Source organism: Pleurodeles waltl, chromosome 2_2, assembly GCF_031143425.1.
Source record: "Pleurodeles waltl isolate 20211129_DDA chromosome 2_2, aPleWal1.hap1.20221129, whole genome shotgun sequence".
Taxonomy (NCBI): Eukaryota; Metazoa; Chordata; class Amphibia; order Caudata; family Salamandridae; genus Pleurodeles; species Pleurodeles waltl.
Genome location: NC_090439.1, coordinates 194,888,376 through 194,904,126, shown reverse-complemented (window position 1 = coordinate 194,904,126; position 15,751 = coordinate 194,888,376). Strand labels below are relative to the sequence as shown.

Sequence of the window (15,751 nt, the reverse complement as noted above, 5' to 3'; positions counted from 1 at the left end):
GTCACCATGGTGACAGAGAAACTGGTTTCCCCTGGCCAATACCTGACTGGAAAAACTTACACAGTCACCAACGCTGACAATCAGAGAAAAGTACATCCCATGGCAATGGTTACTTTAGAATGGGGAGGGGTCAATGGCCTGAAACAGGTGGTGGTCTCCTCAAATATCCCAGTGGACTGTCTGCTTGGAAATGACCTGGAGTCCTCAGCATGGGCTGAGGTAGAACTAAAAACCCATGCAGCAATGCTGGGTATCCCTGAACTGGTGTGTGTGAAAACCAGAGCACAATGCAAGGCACAGGGTGAACAAGTAGAGCTGGAGTCTGGAAGAATGGCCCAGCCTACCAAGAGGAAAGGAAAGTCAGTTGGGAAACCAACTGCAACACAGCAAAAGAAAGGGAACCTCTCTTCTCAGGAAGAAGTTCTGCCCTCTGAGGGAACTGAGCCTTTGGAGCTTGAACCTTATCAGGTTGAGCTCTTAGGCCCAGGGGGACCCTCAAGGGAGGAGCTGTGTAAGGGACAAGAAACCTGTCCCTCTCTTGAAGGCCTTAGGCAGCAAGCTGCTGAAGAGTCCAAAGGCAAGAAAAATGGAACCCATAGGGTCTATTGGGAAGATGGACTCCTGTACACTGAGGCCAGAGACCCCAAACCTGGTGCCACTAGGAGAGTGGTAGTGCCTCAGCTGTTCAGAGAGTTCATCCCAACATTGGCCCATGACATTCCCCTTGCTGGACATTTGGGACAAACCAAGACGTGGGAGAGGTTAGTCAACCACTTCTACTGGCCCAATATGTCCAACATGGTTAAGGAGTTTTGCCTCTCCTGCCCCACCTGTCAAGCCAGTGGTAAGACAGGTGGGCATCCAAAGGCCCCCCTCATTCCACTTCCAGTGGTGGGGGTGCCCTTTGAAAGAGTGGGTGTGGACATAGTTGGTCCACTAGAACCTCCCACAGCCTCAGGAAATATGTATATCCTGGTAGTAGTGGATCATGCTACCAGGTATCCTGAAGCTATTCCCCTTAGGTCGACTACTGCCCCTGCAGTAGCCAAGGCCCTCATTGGTATCTTTACCAGAGTGGGTTTCCCTAAGGAGGTGGTGTCTGACAGAGGTACCAACTTCATGTCAGCATACCTAAAGCACATGTGGAATGAGTGTGGAGTGACTTATAAATTCACTACACCAAACCATCCACAAACTAATGGCTTGGTTGAGAGATTCAACAAGACATTAAAAGGCATGATCATGGGGCTCCCAGAAAAACTCAAAAGGAGATGGGATGTCCTCTTGCCATGCCTGCTTTTCGCTTACAGAGAGGTGCCACAGAAGGGAGTAGGATTCTCACCCTTTGAACTTCTGTTTGGTCATCCTGTAAGGGGACCACTTGCCCTTGTTAAAGAAGGCTGGGAGAGACCTCTCCATGAGCCTAAACAGGACATAGTGGACTATGTACTTGGCCTTCGCTCTAGAATGGCAGAGTACATGGAAAAGGCAACCAAAAACCTTGAGGCCAGCCAACAGCTCCAGAAGTTTTGGTATGACCAAAAGGCTGCACTGGTTGAGTTCCAACCAGGGCAGAAAGTCTGGGTTCTGGAGCCTGTGGCTCCCAGGGCACTCCAGGACAAATGGAGTGGCCCTTACCCAGTACTAGAGAGGAAGAGTCAGGTCACCTACTTGGTGGACCTGGGCACAAGCAGGAGCCCCAAGAGGGTGATCCATGTGAACCGCCTTAAGCTCTTCCATGACAGGGCTGATGTGAATCTGTTGATGGTAACAGATGAGGATCAGGAAGCAGAGAGTGAACCTCTCCCTGATCTTCTGTCATCAGACCCAAAAGATGGCACAGTAGATGGAGTGATCTACTCAGACACCCTCTCTGGCCAACAGCAAGCTGATTGTAGGAGAGTCCTACAACAGTTTCCTGAACTCTTCTCCTTAACCCCTGGTCAGACACACCTGTGTACCCATGATGTGGACACAGGAGACAGCATGCCTGTCAAAAACAAAATCTTTAGACAGTCTGACCATGTTAAGGAAAGCATCAAGGTGGAAGTCCACAAGATGCTGGAATTGGGAGTAATTGAGCGCTCTGACAGCCCCTGGGCTAGCCCAGTGGTCTTAGTCCCCAAGCCTCACACCAAAGATGGAAAGAAAGAGATGAGGTTTTGTGTGGACTACAGAGGGCTCAATTCTGTCACCAAGACAGATGCCCATCCAATTCCAAGAGCTGATGAGCTCATTGATAAATTAGGTGCTGCCAAATTTCTAAGTACCTTTGACTTGACAGCAGGGTACTGGCAAATAAAAATGGCACCTGGAGCAAAAGAAAAGACAGCATTCTCCACACCTGATGGGCATTATCAGTTTACTGTTATGCCCTTTGGTTTAAAGAATGCCCCTGCCACCTTCCAAAGGTTGGTGAATCAAGTCCTTGCTGGCTTGGAGTCCTTTAGCACAGCTTATCTTGATGATATTGCTGTCTTTAGCTCCACCTGGCAGGATCACCTGGTCCACCTGAGGAAGGTTTTGAAGGCTCTGCAATCTGCAGGCCTCTCTATCAAGGCATCCAAATGCCAGATAGGGCAGGGAACTGTGGTTTACTTGGGCCACCTTGTAGGTGGAGGCCAAGTTCAGCCACTCCAACCCAAGATCCAGACTATTCTGGACTGGGTAGCTCCAAAAACCCAGACTCAAGTCAGGGCATTCCTTGGCTTGACTGGGTATTACAGGAGGTTTGTGAAGGGATATGGATCCATTGTGACAGCCCTCACTGAACTCACCTCCAAGAAAATGCCCAAGAAAGTGAACTGGACTGTGGAATGCCAACAGGCCTTTGACACCCTGAAACAGGCAATGTGCTCAGCACCAGTTCTCAAAGCTCCAGATTATTCTAAGCAGTTCATTGTGCAGACTGATGCCTCTGAACATGGGATAGGGGCAGTTTTGTCCCAAACAAATGATGATGGCCTTGACCAGCCTGTTGCTTTCATTAGCAGGAGGTTACTACCCAGGGAGCAGCGTTGGAGTGCCATTGAGAGGGAGGCCTTTGCTGTGGTTTGGTCCCTGAAGAAGCTGAGACCATACCTCTTTGGGACTCACTTCCTAGTTCAAACTGACCACAGACCTCTCAAATGGCTGATGCAAATGAAAGGTGAAAATCCTAAACTGTTGAGGTGGTCCATCTCCCTACAGGGAATGGACTTTATAGTGGAACACAGACCTGGGACTGCCCATGCCAATGCAGATGGCCTTTCCAGGTTCTTCCACTTAGAAAATGAAGACTCTCTTGGGAAAGGTTAGTCTCATCCTCTTTCGTTTGGGGGGGGGTTGTGTAAGGAAATGCCTCCTTGGCATGGTTGCCCCCTGACTTTTTGCCTTTGCTGATGCTATGTTTACAATTGAAAGTGTGCTGAGGCCTGCTAACCAGGCCCCAGCACCAGTGTTCTTTCCCTAACCTGTACTTTTGTATCCACAATTGGCAGACCCTGGCATCCAGATAAGTCCCTTGTAACTGGTACTTCTAGTACCAAGGGCCCTGATGCCAAGGAAGGTCTCTAAGGGCTGCAGCATGTCTTATGCCACCCTGGAGACCTCTCACTCAGCACAGACACCCTGCTTGCCAGCTTGTGTGTGCTAGTGAGGGCAAAACGAGTAAGTCGACATGGCACTCCCCTCAGGGTGCCATGCCAGCCTCTCACTGCCTACGCAGTATAGGTAAGACACCCCTCTAGCAGGCCTTACAGCCCTAAGGCAGGGTGCACTATACCATGGGTGAGGGTACCAGTGCATGAGCATGGTACCCCTACAGTGTCTAAACAAAACCTTAGACATTGTAAGTGCAGGGTAGCCATAAGAGTATATGGTCTGGGAGTCTGTCAAACACGAACTCCACAGCACCATAATGGCTACACTGAAAACTGGGAAGTTTGGTATCAAACTTCTCAGCACAATAAATGCACACTGATGCCAGTGTACATTTTATTGAAAAATACACCACAGAGGGCACCTTAGAGGTGCCCCCTGAAACTTAACCGACTATCTGTGTAGGCTGACTAGTTTTAGCAGCCTGCCACAAACCGAGACATGTTGCTGGCCCCATGGGGAGAGTGCCTTTGTCACTCTGAGGCCAGTAACAAAGCCTGCACTGGGTGGAGATGCTAACACCTCTCCCAGGCAGGAATTGTCACACCTGGCGGTGAGCCTCAAAGGCTCACCTCCTTTGTGCCAACCCAGCAGGACACTCCAGCTAGTGGAGTTGCCCGCCCCCTCCGGCCAGGCCCCACTTTTGGCGGCAAGGCCGGAGAAAATAATGAGAAAAACAAGGAGGAGTCACTGGCCAGTCAGGACAGCCCCTAAGGTGTCCTGAGCTGAAGTGACTCTAACTTTTAGAAATCCTCCATCTTGCAGATGGAGGATTCCCCCAATAGGGTTAGGATTGTGACCCCCTCCCCTTGGGAGGAGGCACAAAGAGGGTGTACCCACCCTCAGGGCTAGTAGCCATTGGCTACTAACCCCCCAGACCTAAACACGCCCTTAAATTTAGTATTTAAGGGCTACCCTGAACCCTAGAAAATTAGATTCCTGCAACTACCAGAAGAAGGACTGCCCAGCTGAAAACCCCTGCAGCGGAAGACCAGAAGACGACAACTGCCTTGGCTCCAGAAACTCACCGGCCTGTCTCCTGCCTTCCAAAGATCCTGCTCCAGCGTCGCCTTCCAAAGGGACCAGCGACCTCGACATCCTCTGAGGACTGCCCCTGCTTCGAAAAGACAAGAAACTCCCGAGGACAGCGGACCTGCTCCAAGAAAAGCTGCAACTTTGTTTCCAGCAGCTTTAAAGAACCCTGCAAGCTCCCCGCAAGAAGCGTGAGACTTGCAACACTGCACCCGGCGACCCCGACTCGGCTGGTGGCGATCCAACACCTCAGGAGGGACCCCAGGACTACTCTGATACTGTGAGTACCAAAACCTGTCCCCCCTGAGCCCCCACCGCGTCGCCTGCAGAGGGAATCCCGAGGCTTCCCCTGACCGTGACTCTTTGAACCTAAAGTCCCGACGCCTGGGAGAGACCCTGCACCCGCAGCCCCCAGGACCTGAAGGACCGGACTTTCACTGGAGAAGTGACCCCCAGGAGTCCCTCTCCCTTGCCCAAGTGGAGGTTTCCCCGAGGAATCCCCCCCTTGCCTGCCTGCAGCGCTGAAGAGATCCCGAGATCTCTCATAGACTAACATTGCGAACCCGACGCTTGTTTCTACACTGCACCCGGCCGCCCCCGCGCCGCTGAGGGTGAAATTTCTGTGTGGACTTGTGTCCCCCCCCGGTGCCCTACAAAACCCCCCTGGTCTGCCCTCCGAAGACGCGGGTACTTACCTGCAAGCAGACCGGAACCGGGGCACCCCCTTCTCTCCATTCTAGCCTATGTGTTTTGGGCACCACTTTGAACTCTGCACCTGACCGGCCCTGAGCTGCTGGTGTGGTGACTTTGGGGTTGCTCTGAACCCCCAACGGTGGGCTACCTTGGACCAAGAACTGAACCCTGTAAGTGTCTTACTTACCTGGTTAACCTAACAAATACTTACCTCCCCTAGGAACTGTGAAAATTGCACTAAGTGTCCACTTTTAAAACAGCTATTTGTGAATAACTTGAAAAGTATACATGCAATTTTGATGATTTGAAGTTCCTAAAGTACTTACCTGCAATACCTTTCGAATGAGATATTACATGTAGAATTTGAACCTGTGGTTCTTAAAATAAACTAAGAAAAGATATTTTTCTATATAAAAACCTATTGGCTGGATTTGTCTCTGAGTGTGTGTACCTCATTTATTGTCTATGTGTATGTACAACAAATGCTTAACACTACTCCTTGGATAAGCCTACTGCTCGACCACACTACCACAAAATAGAGCATTAGTATTATCTATTTTTACCACTATTTTACCTCTAAGGGGAACCCTTGGACTCTGTGCATGCTATTCCTTACTTTGAAATAGCACATACAGAGCCAACTTCCTACATTATGCTACTAGCATTTTCTCAGGGAACCCCCTTAATAGTTCTTCTCTCATTCTGAATATGAAGCTGGCACTGACGAACATCTATGACCTCTAAAATGGGGTGCACTGGTGAAGTTGTATCAAAAAAATTACTGGAGTCTTTTTGAGACAGTCTTTTGTTCTGAAATTCTCAGTACCAAAGTCTTAGGTCGGTGTAAAGCTGCCGGCTCCAAAGTTGATGTAGAGGCTTTCTTGCTCATGCTGAAGTGCTCGGGTTGATGGCTCTGTTCAATCCCGAAGCAGTGTGTGAAGCTGCCGACCCAAAGGTCGATGTCGTCTTGGTCTTGGCTATCTTCGGAGCCGAGGCAGAAAGCGAGGCATTCAAATGAGATTTTTGGATTCAACCATGGCCCGAAGGCAGTGGTGGTCCAGCGACCTGCTTCTGGTACTTTTTTAATGTCTCTGAATGGGGACTAGGCACTGTTCTACGCACGGGTTGCACAGAGGTGACCGGTTGTCTTTCAAAGTCTGATTGTACATCCAAATTAGAGTCTTTGATGGAGAATGTCTCCTCCTGCTTTGGCTCCTACTGCTGGTGCTCTTCCACGAAGATATCTGACGTGTCATCTGGTGTCTTGGGCTCCCATATCCAACCAACGAGCTCTTTGGTCCTTGAGCACCTTCTTGGACTGCAAGGAACAGCAGGCATTGTATGTCTGTTCGTTGTAGATCTGGGGAGAGACACTTATTACACACCAGGTGTTGGTCCGTGTGTGGAAATTTGGAGTGGCATCAAGGGTAAAACCGAAATTGAGTATGTTCCATTAGCCCTGCATAGTCTGACGCCACGTGGAGGAGTAGGCTCGAGACAGGCGCAGTTGCCCCGAAGGGCAGTGAGCACACTTCCAGAGAAAAAACTTGCATCAACCATGCAAAAAAGAGAAACCAAATCGGAGTACAATACCATAGCTGAAAGAAAGACGGAAGAGAACAGAGTTTGGAGCAGACCCAGCCAAGGAAAAACCAGAGAGGACAAACGTTAGAACCTGACAGCGGAGAGAGAAAACAATCTAACAAAGGGCTCCGTGCCCATGCGCAATATCACTGAGAGGAGGAGTCACTCGATCCCGTGACTCGAAAAGATTCTTTGAACAAAAACAACTTGTAACACTCCGTACCCAACACTAGATGGCGGACCTATCTAAGCATGTGTACCTACAGCCACATATGCCATTGAACATGATGTTCTTTATATATTAGCTATCCCACAAATCCACACTAGTGTATCAAAGGTATAGTGGTAGTACCAGAATATGCAATTTTCTGCTACTTTGCTATGAGAAACTCAACCAAGAGATCTCTCTGATGACCAGAATAGAGGAGAGGAGCTCAGGCTGCACTGGAATGAATTAAACCCCATTTATCAACTCAAACACTAACTTTGTCTTTATCACCTTAAACATCCACCTGTCATAGCGCAGACTGTGGATTTCTTAAGAGGCCTTGCTGTTATTGTAAGGAAAGGCCTCTTTTTGCAATGGGCACTGTGAGAAGGTAGCCTCTTTCTAGCCTTGTTACCCCCACTTTTGGCCTGTTTGTGAGTGTATGTCAGGGTGTTTGTCACTGTTTTCACTGTCTCACTGGGAACCTGATAGCCAGGTCTCAGTGCTCATAGTGAAAACACCATGTTTTCAGTATGGTTGTTATGTGTCACTGGGATCCTGCTGGTCAGGACCCCAGTGCTCATAGGTTTGTGGCCTATATGTATGTGTCACTGGGACCCTGTCACACAGGGCCCCAGTGCTCATAGGTGTGCATGTGTATGTTCCCTGTGTGGTGCCTAACTGTCTCACTGAGGCTCTGCTAACCAGAACCTCAGTGGTTATGCTCTCTCATTACTTTCAAATTGTCACTAACAGGCTAGTGACCAATTTTACCAATTTACATTGGCTTACTGGAACACCCTTATAATTCCCTAGTATATGGTACTGAGGTACCCAGGGTATTGGGGTTCCAGGAGATCCCTATGGGCTGCAGCATTTCTTTTGCCACCCATAGGGAGCTCTGACAATTCTTACACAGGCCTGCCACTGCAGCCTGAGTGAAATAACGTCCACGTTATTTCACAGCCATTTTTTCACTGCACTTAAGTAACTTATAAGTCACCTATATGTCTAACCTTTACCTGGTAAAGGTTAGGTGCAAAGTTACTTAGTGTGAGGGCACCCTGGCACTAGCCAAGGTGCCCCCACATTGTTCAGAGCCAATTCCCTGAACTTTGTGAGTGCGGGGACACCATTACACGTGTGCACTACATATAGGTCACTACCTATATGTAGCTTCACAATGGTAACTCCGAATATGGCCATGTAACATGTCTATGATCATGGAATTGCCCCCTCTATGCCATCCTGGCATAGTTGGCACAATCCCATGATCCCAGTGGTCTGGAGCCCAGACCCTGGTACTGCCAAACTGCCCTTCCTGGGGTTTCACTGCAGCTGCTGCTGCTGCCAACCCCTCAGACAGGCATCTGCCCTTCTGGAGTCCAGCCAGGCCTGGCCCAGGATGGCAGAACAAAGAACTTCCTCTGAGAGAGGGTGTGACACCCTCTCCCTTTGGAAAATGGTGTGAAGGCAGGGGAGGAGTAGCCTCCCCAGCCTCTGGAAATGCTTTCTTGGGCACAGATGTGCCCAATTCTGCATAAGCCAGTCTACACCGGTTCAGGGACCCCTTAGCCCCTGCTCTGGCGCAAAACTGGACAAAGGAAAGGGGAGTGACCACTCCCCTGACCTGCACGTCCCCTGGGAGGTGTCCAGAGCTCCTCCAGTGTGCTCCAGACCTCTGCCATCTTGGAAACAGAGGTGCTGCTGGCACACTGGGCTGCTCTGAGTGGCCAGTGCCACCAGGTGACGTCAGAGACTCCTGCTGATAGGCTCCTTCAGGTGTTGCTAGTCTATCCTCTCTCCTAGGTAGCCAAACCCTCTTTTCTGGCTATTTAGGGTCTCTGTCTCTGGGGAAACTTCAGATAACGAATGCAAGAGCTCATCCGAGTTCCTCTGCATCTCTCTCTTCACCTTCTGATAAGGAAACGACCGCTGACCGCGCTGGAAGCCTGCAAACCTGCAACATAGTAGCAAAGACGACTACTGCAACTCTGTAACGCTGATCCTGCCGCCTTCTCGACTGTTTTCCTGCTTGTGCATGCTGTGGGGGTAGCCTGCCTCCTCTCTGCACCAGAAGCTCTGAAGAAATCTCCCGTGGGTCGACGGAATCTTCCCCCTGCAACCGCAGGCACCAAAAAGCTGCATTACCGGTCCCTTGGGTCTCCTCTCAGCACGACGAGCGAGGTCCCTCGAATCCAGCGACTCTGTCCAAGTGACCCCCACAGTCCAGTGACTCTTCAGCCCAAGTTTGGTGGAGGTAAGTCCTTGCCTCACCTCGCTGGGCTGCATTGCTGGGAACCGCGACTTTGCAGCTACTCCGGCCCCTGTGCACTTCCGGCGGAAATCCTTTGTGCACAGCCAAGCCTGGGTCCACGGCACTCTAACCTGCATTGCACGACTTTCTAAGTTGGTCTCCGGCGACGTGGGACTCCCTTGTGCAACTTCGGCGAGCACCGTTTCACGCATCCTCGTAGTGCCTGTTTCTGGCACTTCTCCTGGTGCTACCTGCTTCAGTGAGGGCTCTTTGTCTGGCTCGACGTCCCCTCTCTCTTCAGGTCCAATTTGCGACCTCCTGGTCCCTCCTGGGCCCCAGCAGCGTCCAAAAACGCCAAACGCACGATTTGCGACTAGCAAGGCTTGTTGGCGTCCTTCCGGCGGGAAAACACTTCTGCACGACTCTCCAAGGCGAGAGGGATCCGTCCACCAAAGGGGAAGTCTCTAGCCCTTTTCGTTCCTGCAGAAACCTCAGCTTCTTCTGTCCAGTCGAAGCTTCTTTGCACCCGCAGCTGGCATTTCCTGGGCATCTGCCCATCTCCGACTTGCTTGTGACTTTTGGACTTGGTCCCCTTGTTCCACAGGTACCCTAGATTGGAAATCCACAGTTGTTGCATTGCTGGTTTGTGTCTTTCCTGCATTATTCCTCTAACACTACTATTTTGTCCTTAGGGGAACTTTAGTGCACTTTGCACTCACTTTTCAGGGTCTTGGGGAGGGTTATTTTTCTAACTCTCACTATTTTCTAATAGTCCCAGCGACCCTCTACAAGGTCACATAGGTTTGGGGTCCATTTGTGGTTCGCATTCCACTTTTGGAGTATATGGTTTTTGTTGCCCCTATCCCTATGTTTCCCCATTGCATCCTATTGTAACTATACATTGTTTGCACTGTTTTGTAAGACTATACTGCATATTTTTGCTATTGTGTATATTTCCTATCCTCTCACTGAGGGTACACTGTAAGATACTTTGGCATATTGTCATAAAAATAAAGTACCTTTATTTTTAGTATAACTGTGTATTGTGTTTTCTTATGATATTGTGCATATGACACTAAGTGGTACTGTAGTAGCTTCAAACGTCTCCTAGTTCAGCCTAAGCTGCTCTGCTAAGCTACCATTATCTATCAGCCTAAGCTGCTAGACACCCTATACACTAATAAGGGATAACTGGGCCTGGTGCAAGGTGCAAGTACCCCTTGGTACTCACTACAAGCCAGTCCAGCCTCCTACAGGCACCCCTAAGATTTTGGACTGATGCTGCTGGTAATGACTCAGAGTGCACTGAGGTCTACTAACTAGACCTCTGTGCCTGTGCTCTTAATCCTAAACTGATATGTTGAATTGGCTTTTACCCAAATGGCTGAGCTAGCTTACCTGTAAGTCCCTAGTAAACAGTACCTAGGGCATGCATGTTAGAGGGTCACCAAATAATTGCAGCATTGTTTGTGTCACTCTGGCCTATCATTTGAAGGCTGGAAGAGCAGTTTTAACTGCTGGCCCAACTTGGTCATTTAATGCAATTGCAAAGCCAGAATTTCACCTGATAGATGTTTAAGTCACTTCTAAAGTAGGGTGAAACATCTCTCATGGGCAGGATGTGAAGATTACATGTTCTGATAGCAAAATCGGTAAAACTATTGTCTTTACTATGGAAAAGCTTGGTTGCCCAATGGTGACTGCAGATTTACATGTTGACCTCCTCAGCTAGGTGTACTCTGGAACAGTGCGACCAGGGTGGGTCATTCAAGGTATTAAGCAACTTGTTACAGTAAGCCCGACTTGATTCTCAGGTCAAAATTAATTCAATAAGGCAGGAGGATAGAAAATCAATGTTGAAAGACCGATATTAAAATGACAGCATAAGAGGGGACTTGAAAGCATTTCCCTTGGGCATGAAAGAAAGATTATGTACAACTATGTTTACTCTGTTGCAGCTATAAAGGTGTCATAAAACACAAAATATGTTGTGAAGCCGTTTCTAATGATTCTTGGTAATTTGTTCATAAAAAATGCCTTTTAGGTGACATGCATGACTGGGCATTTATGGGCGGTTCTCTTGCTAGCACCGTGCAAGAGCTCAAAAATATTTAGAAAAGCAGGAGTGAGTGCATTAGGGAGGGCTCTATCCTCAGAACCTACATCTCTGTTGGTGAGATGACAGAGTGGTATATGGGCAGAATCAGTTCAGCTTTCGTCATTACCTATATAGACGTACAATTGTAGTTAAAGTTCTCTAGATCTCGGAAGCCGTTAGAGACAATGAAGTATTCATGGTACGTTTTGCTCAAAAACCATAAAATGAACTGTTGACACTCTGTTTGGTAGAAATCTTACGAATCAGCTTGAAGCTATGGTGCTCATTACTTTTGAAAGGAAGTACACAAGAACACTTTTCTTCTCTAGTACAAGAGAGTCACCAGATTCACTTTCATCAACTGTCTTGCCTTTCTTGGGCATCGCTGATGTTGTCAAAGTAGCATATCTAGTTATCATACCTTCTCATGAGGGAACAGAAAGAATGAATATACATGACAAAGGCTCAACAGGAACAAGGGTACAACAAAATCACTTCTTGAAGGTACTGAAACATAATGTTTATAAACCTCCTTACCTGAGACTGAATGGGGGAATCCAACATTCTCCACCTTCATATATTTCGATGTGCTGCTGTCCACTTGCATGCTCCAACCATTTGAAGTCATGACAGAGATCAGCAAGATCTTTTCTGCTAAAAAGTTCTTCGCCCTCTTCTGAGTTATTTAAGGCATTGTCTGATAAAGCTTGGAGGAGTTTTTTAAGTCTGATTAAAACATTCAAGCTCCATTGTTGTGACGTAAGCGTACGGTTAGGATTAACGGAAAGTGTCCAGGCCGATGATTTGACTGCACCTTTTGCTCCCTTTGACAGATGATGGTGAGATATAAGCTCAACAAAATTTTTCAGTAACATGTTGCTGCGGCTCGCCAAAAGTATTGGATACTCATCCAACAAAACATCAAAGACCAATAACGAATCTTCCTGGATTCCTTCAACAATGTGTGTCATGGCACTAGAGAGGTGAGCACTTATCAGAGGAAAAAACGGAGACATTTGTTTCATTGGTATTTTAGGAGCCACTAATTGTAGTAAAGAGACAGTTGCCCCCCTTACTGTGGGGTCCTTGTCTGTAAACATTGCAGCCACCTCACTTACAATACTGGAAAGATGTGCATCAATCATTGTTGGATGTAATGATAGTAGATCTCGAAGTCCCAAAAGGGCACCTTGTCTAACGCTTGCATTATAGTGATGAATTTGTGATAGAAGGTCCTAGAAAATGAAGGCAAAATTGTTACAAGTTGATATATTTCAGAGTATTCCGTCAATCTGCAATTTTAGACGCAATGTACCAAACAATGCAGTTAAAATATTTATCAGGTGATTACTAAACTAAATTATCATGACAAATACCATTATCAATTAAAACAAGCACACTGTCAAAGCCAATACGTCATGCCTTTATGATATGGGTGCCAGTCTACTGGCTTTGTCCATGCTTGATTATAAAGCACTGTCTTAAAAAAAATTTAAAAAAAGTAAAAGCTTTATTTTTCAAATACTTTTTTAATCACGGATACTCTTAACAATTTAAAAAGCAAAAGGAAGTGTCCAAATATAAAGAAACACTTGCTAAAGCATAATGCACTCGCTACAGGAACTGAAACTTTCTTCAGCCATGTGCACCTTGGCAGTAGCCCATGGAGCAGATTTATGGGTCTCCAAGGAAAGAGACAATTCAATTTTGGTCATGCTTGGGCAGTACATAAGGGATCAAGCCAGAAAACACTTGGACTTATGGAGTGCTGAGCAAAAAACAAAAGTAGGTTCCTGAATTTGAGCAGCGGAAGAATCCGATTCATCCAATCAAAATGATGGTAAATGGGGTAAGCTCCACGGGACAGACAAACACAAGAAAAGAAAGCTATTGAATAATAAGTAAGCAATTAAGAGTGGCAAGAAAACCAACCATTTTCAAGCAATGGATGGGCTTTAATACCCCAGCTAAAATAGGTCATTAGGCAACTCTTGTTTATTAAAAGTTAGAAATTTTCCTTTAGCCACATTTATTAAAAATGATTACACCAACAGGATAAAAGGCAAATGTAGCACTGAATTAATTCACTATCCTGACAATGTCTTCATTCCTCTTTCAATTTACTTTAACTTACAGCTTATGCCCAGGTAAAGAGGACACACTTAAGTTTATTTCTTTTAATATTTAAGGAGTTAAGTTCCAGTTCTAAAATCAAGGCTTAGGTGTTGCTTTCATTGATCACAGCCCTTTTGAAGCACAATATTGAGCAAGACACTTCAACCATGGTGCTCAGACAATGAAGAAATCACTGAATTGTCTGCCAATAAAAGAAGCATTCCGGGTTGGAGCTACTCAATGGGAGAATATCCCAAAGCAACTTAAAAATTAAATCCTCTTCACAGACCACTGGTTATGCCTTTAATTGTGTTTGACCAATGACTTTGTGTTTCACCACTGCGCATATTAGTTGTTCAATGTTCATCAATAGCACATTACATTCTGTATTCAGTTTAGTTGCCTATTGGCTTTAACATGGAGTTCGACATTGCAGTTGAGACATTGCAGACGAGCTGTGTTTTTTCACATGATAGACCAAGCTGTGTTTTTCGTATTGAATTCACACCGATCCCTAGCGTGATAAGAGAGCGTATATTTTGTTTTTACCTCTCTATCCAGCCTGGGAACGAGTGAGGTTTGGAGACTTGGCCACTCTCCAGCTCTTGTTCTGTTCCCACTATGTACAGTAGCCAGCATGTTTTGACTAAGGGGCCTGTTAGCAGGCTTTTTACGGTGTCCCTGGGCAGCAGCAAGGGGGAATTTTCCAGGACTTCAGTCAGGAGTGGACGGACGTCAGCTGCCCGACCTCCCGTTTGGGTGGAAAATCTCTTTCTCGCAGTTGAACAGGAGTCATCAACTTGCAGGCATAAGAAAGATGAAGAGCAGTGCCCTACGGTGATGAATTTGGACTTTTATTCTTTGCCTTGAAGTTATGCTATAATATAATCACATATATTTGCTGTGTACCTTGCAATTGAAAAGTACTTTGATATATTTTGCTTTCATTGCTGTGACTACTTTTAAACGTGTGCTTCCAACCTACTAATTTAGTCTCTCAGTGGTGAAGTAATAATAAAGGTCTTCTTTAAACTAAGAAGTGCATTCCAGAGAAGTTTTGTCAGCTCCGTCATAAGATAAGGAAAGCAAAACACCACCTCATTATGTTGATTTTCAATTCACATTTTAGGTCTCACCTACTGGACACCACTTGAGCTCTCTGTGGCAAGACATGTTAGCTTACAGTGGGCTTATAAATCAATCACTGCTTACCATTGGCTAGCTCAGTCACTCTCACGTGCTAGATCGTATGGGATTTCCTTTCTATTCATGCATTTGTATATCCCCTGGCATATGGACACATTGCTTGTGTCCTTCTGCTATTCAAGTGCTACTGTTTTCTTTTTGTTTAAATACTCCACGAAATCGTTTTCCAGTCATCTCCCTCGTATACTTCTGTCACATCTCTTCACCACGATCTGTTTCTTTCTTTCGCCCATGTGCCACTCCCAGTTGTATTATTTTCTCTCTGTGTATTTCCCCCAGCCAGTTCCAACCTGCTCTTTTGCCCTTTTTCTCCCCCATCTGCACCGTTCGTGTTATTTCCCCAGCTGCATCCTCCATAATGATGTTTTTTCTAGCCACTTCCACAGTTTGCTGCCGCCCCCCCAACCTATGTTGTTTACCCCATTAGTTAAAAAAAATACTGAAATGTTTTTGCAAGTTTTATTGTTTTAGTTATCGATCCAACATAGATCTGTAACTGAAAAGATACAAAATGTCATTTCTTAGGCACTCGAATGCCGTAGCAAAAGTTTTTATGTTTTTTAAATTCTTTACCCATGCTGTCCAGCATGGCTAAAAACCCTTAGCCATGCTAATAGGTCCCAAAGCAAGGGTATTTGGCTTTACCAATGAACGTTTATGCTTGAAACTTCTTTGGTGGAATAAGCATTAATGGTAAGGAAAACATTACAAATATCATTACCAAAAATATAAATTTTCTGGGTTAATATTGTTTAACTGATGCAAAGTGCACCATTCTGATGTAAGGAAACATTTGCACTTTAATTACAAAGTTTACATCTTTATGTACAACTTCATTTGGTATTCATTGCTTCAGCCATGGTACAGATCTCAAAACTGATAGCCAAAACAATTCCATTACTTAATTTAAAAAAAGATA

The 15,751-nt window shown here is 46.4% G+C and overlaps 1 protein-coding gene across 2 annotated transcripts in view; it reads right to left on the bottom strand.

The window, feature by feature from the left end:
- The window catches only part of TEX10 (testis expressed 10), a 646,375-nt gene that overhangs the window by 608,202 nt on the left and 22,422 nt on the right, over positions 1–15,751 (bottom strand). For both annotated transcript variants that reach the window (XM_069219626.1, XM_069219625.1), the window contains exon 2: positions 12,049–12,746. In XM_069219626.1, the coding sequence (XP_069075727.1) occupies positions 12,049–12,656 (608 nt within the window). In that variant the 5' untranslated portion in view covers positions 12,657–12,746. The remainder of the gene's footprint in view (positions 1–12,048; positions 12,747–15,751) is intronic.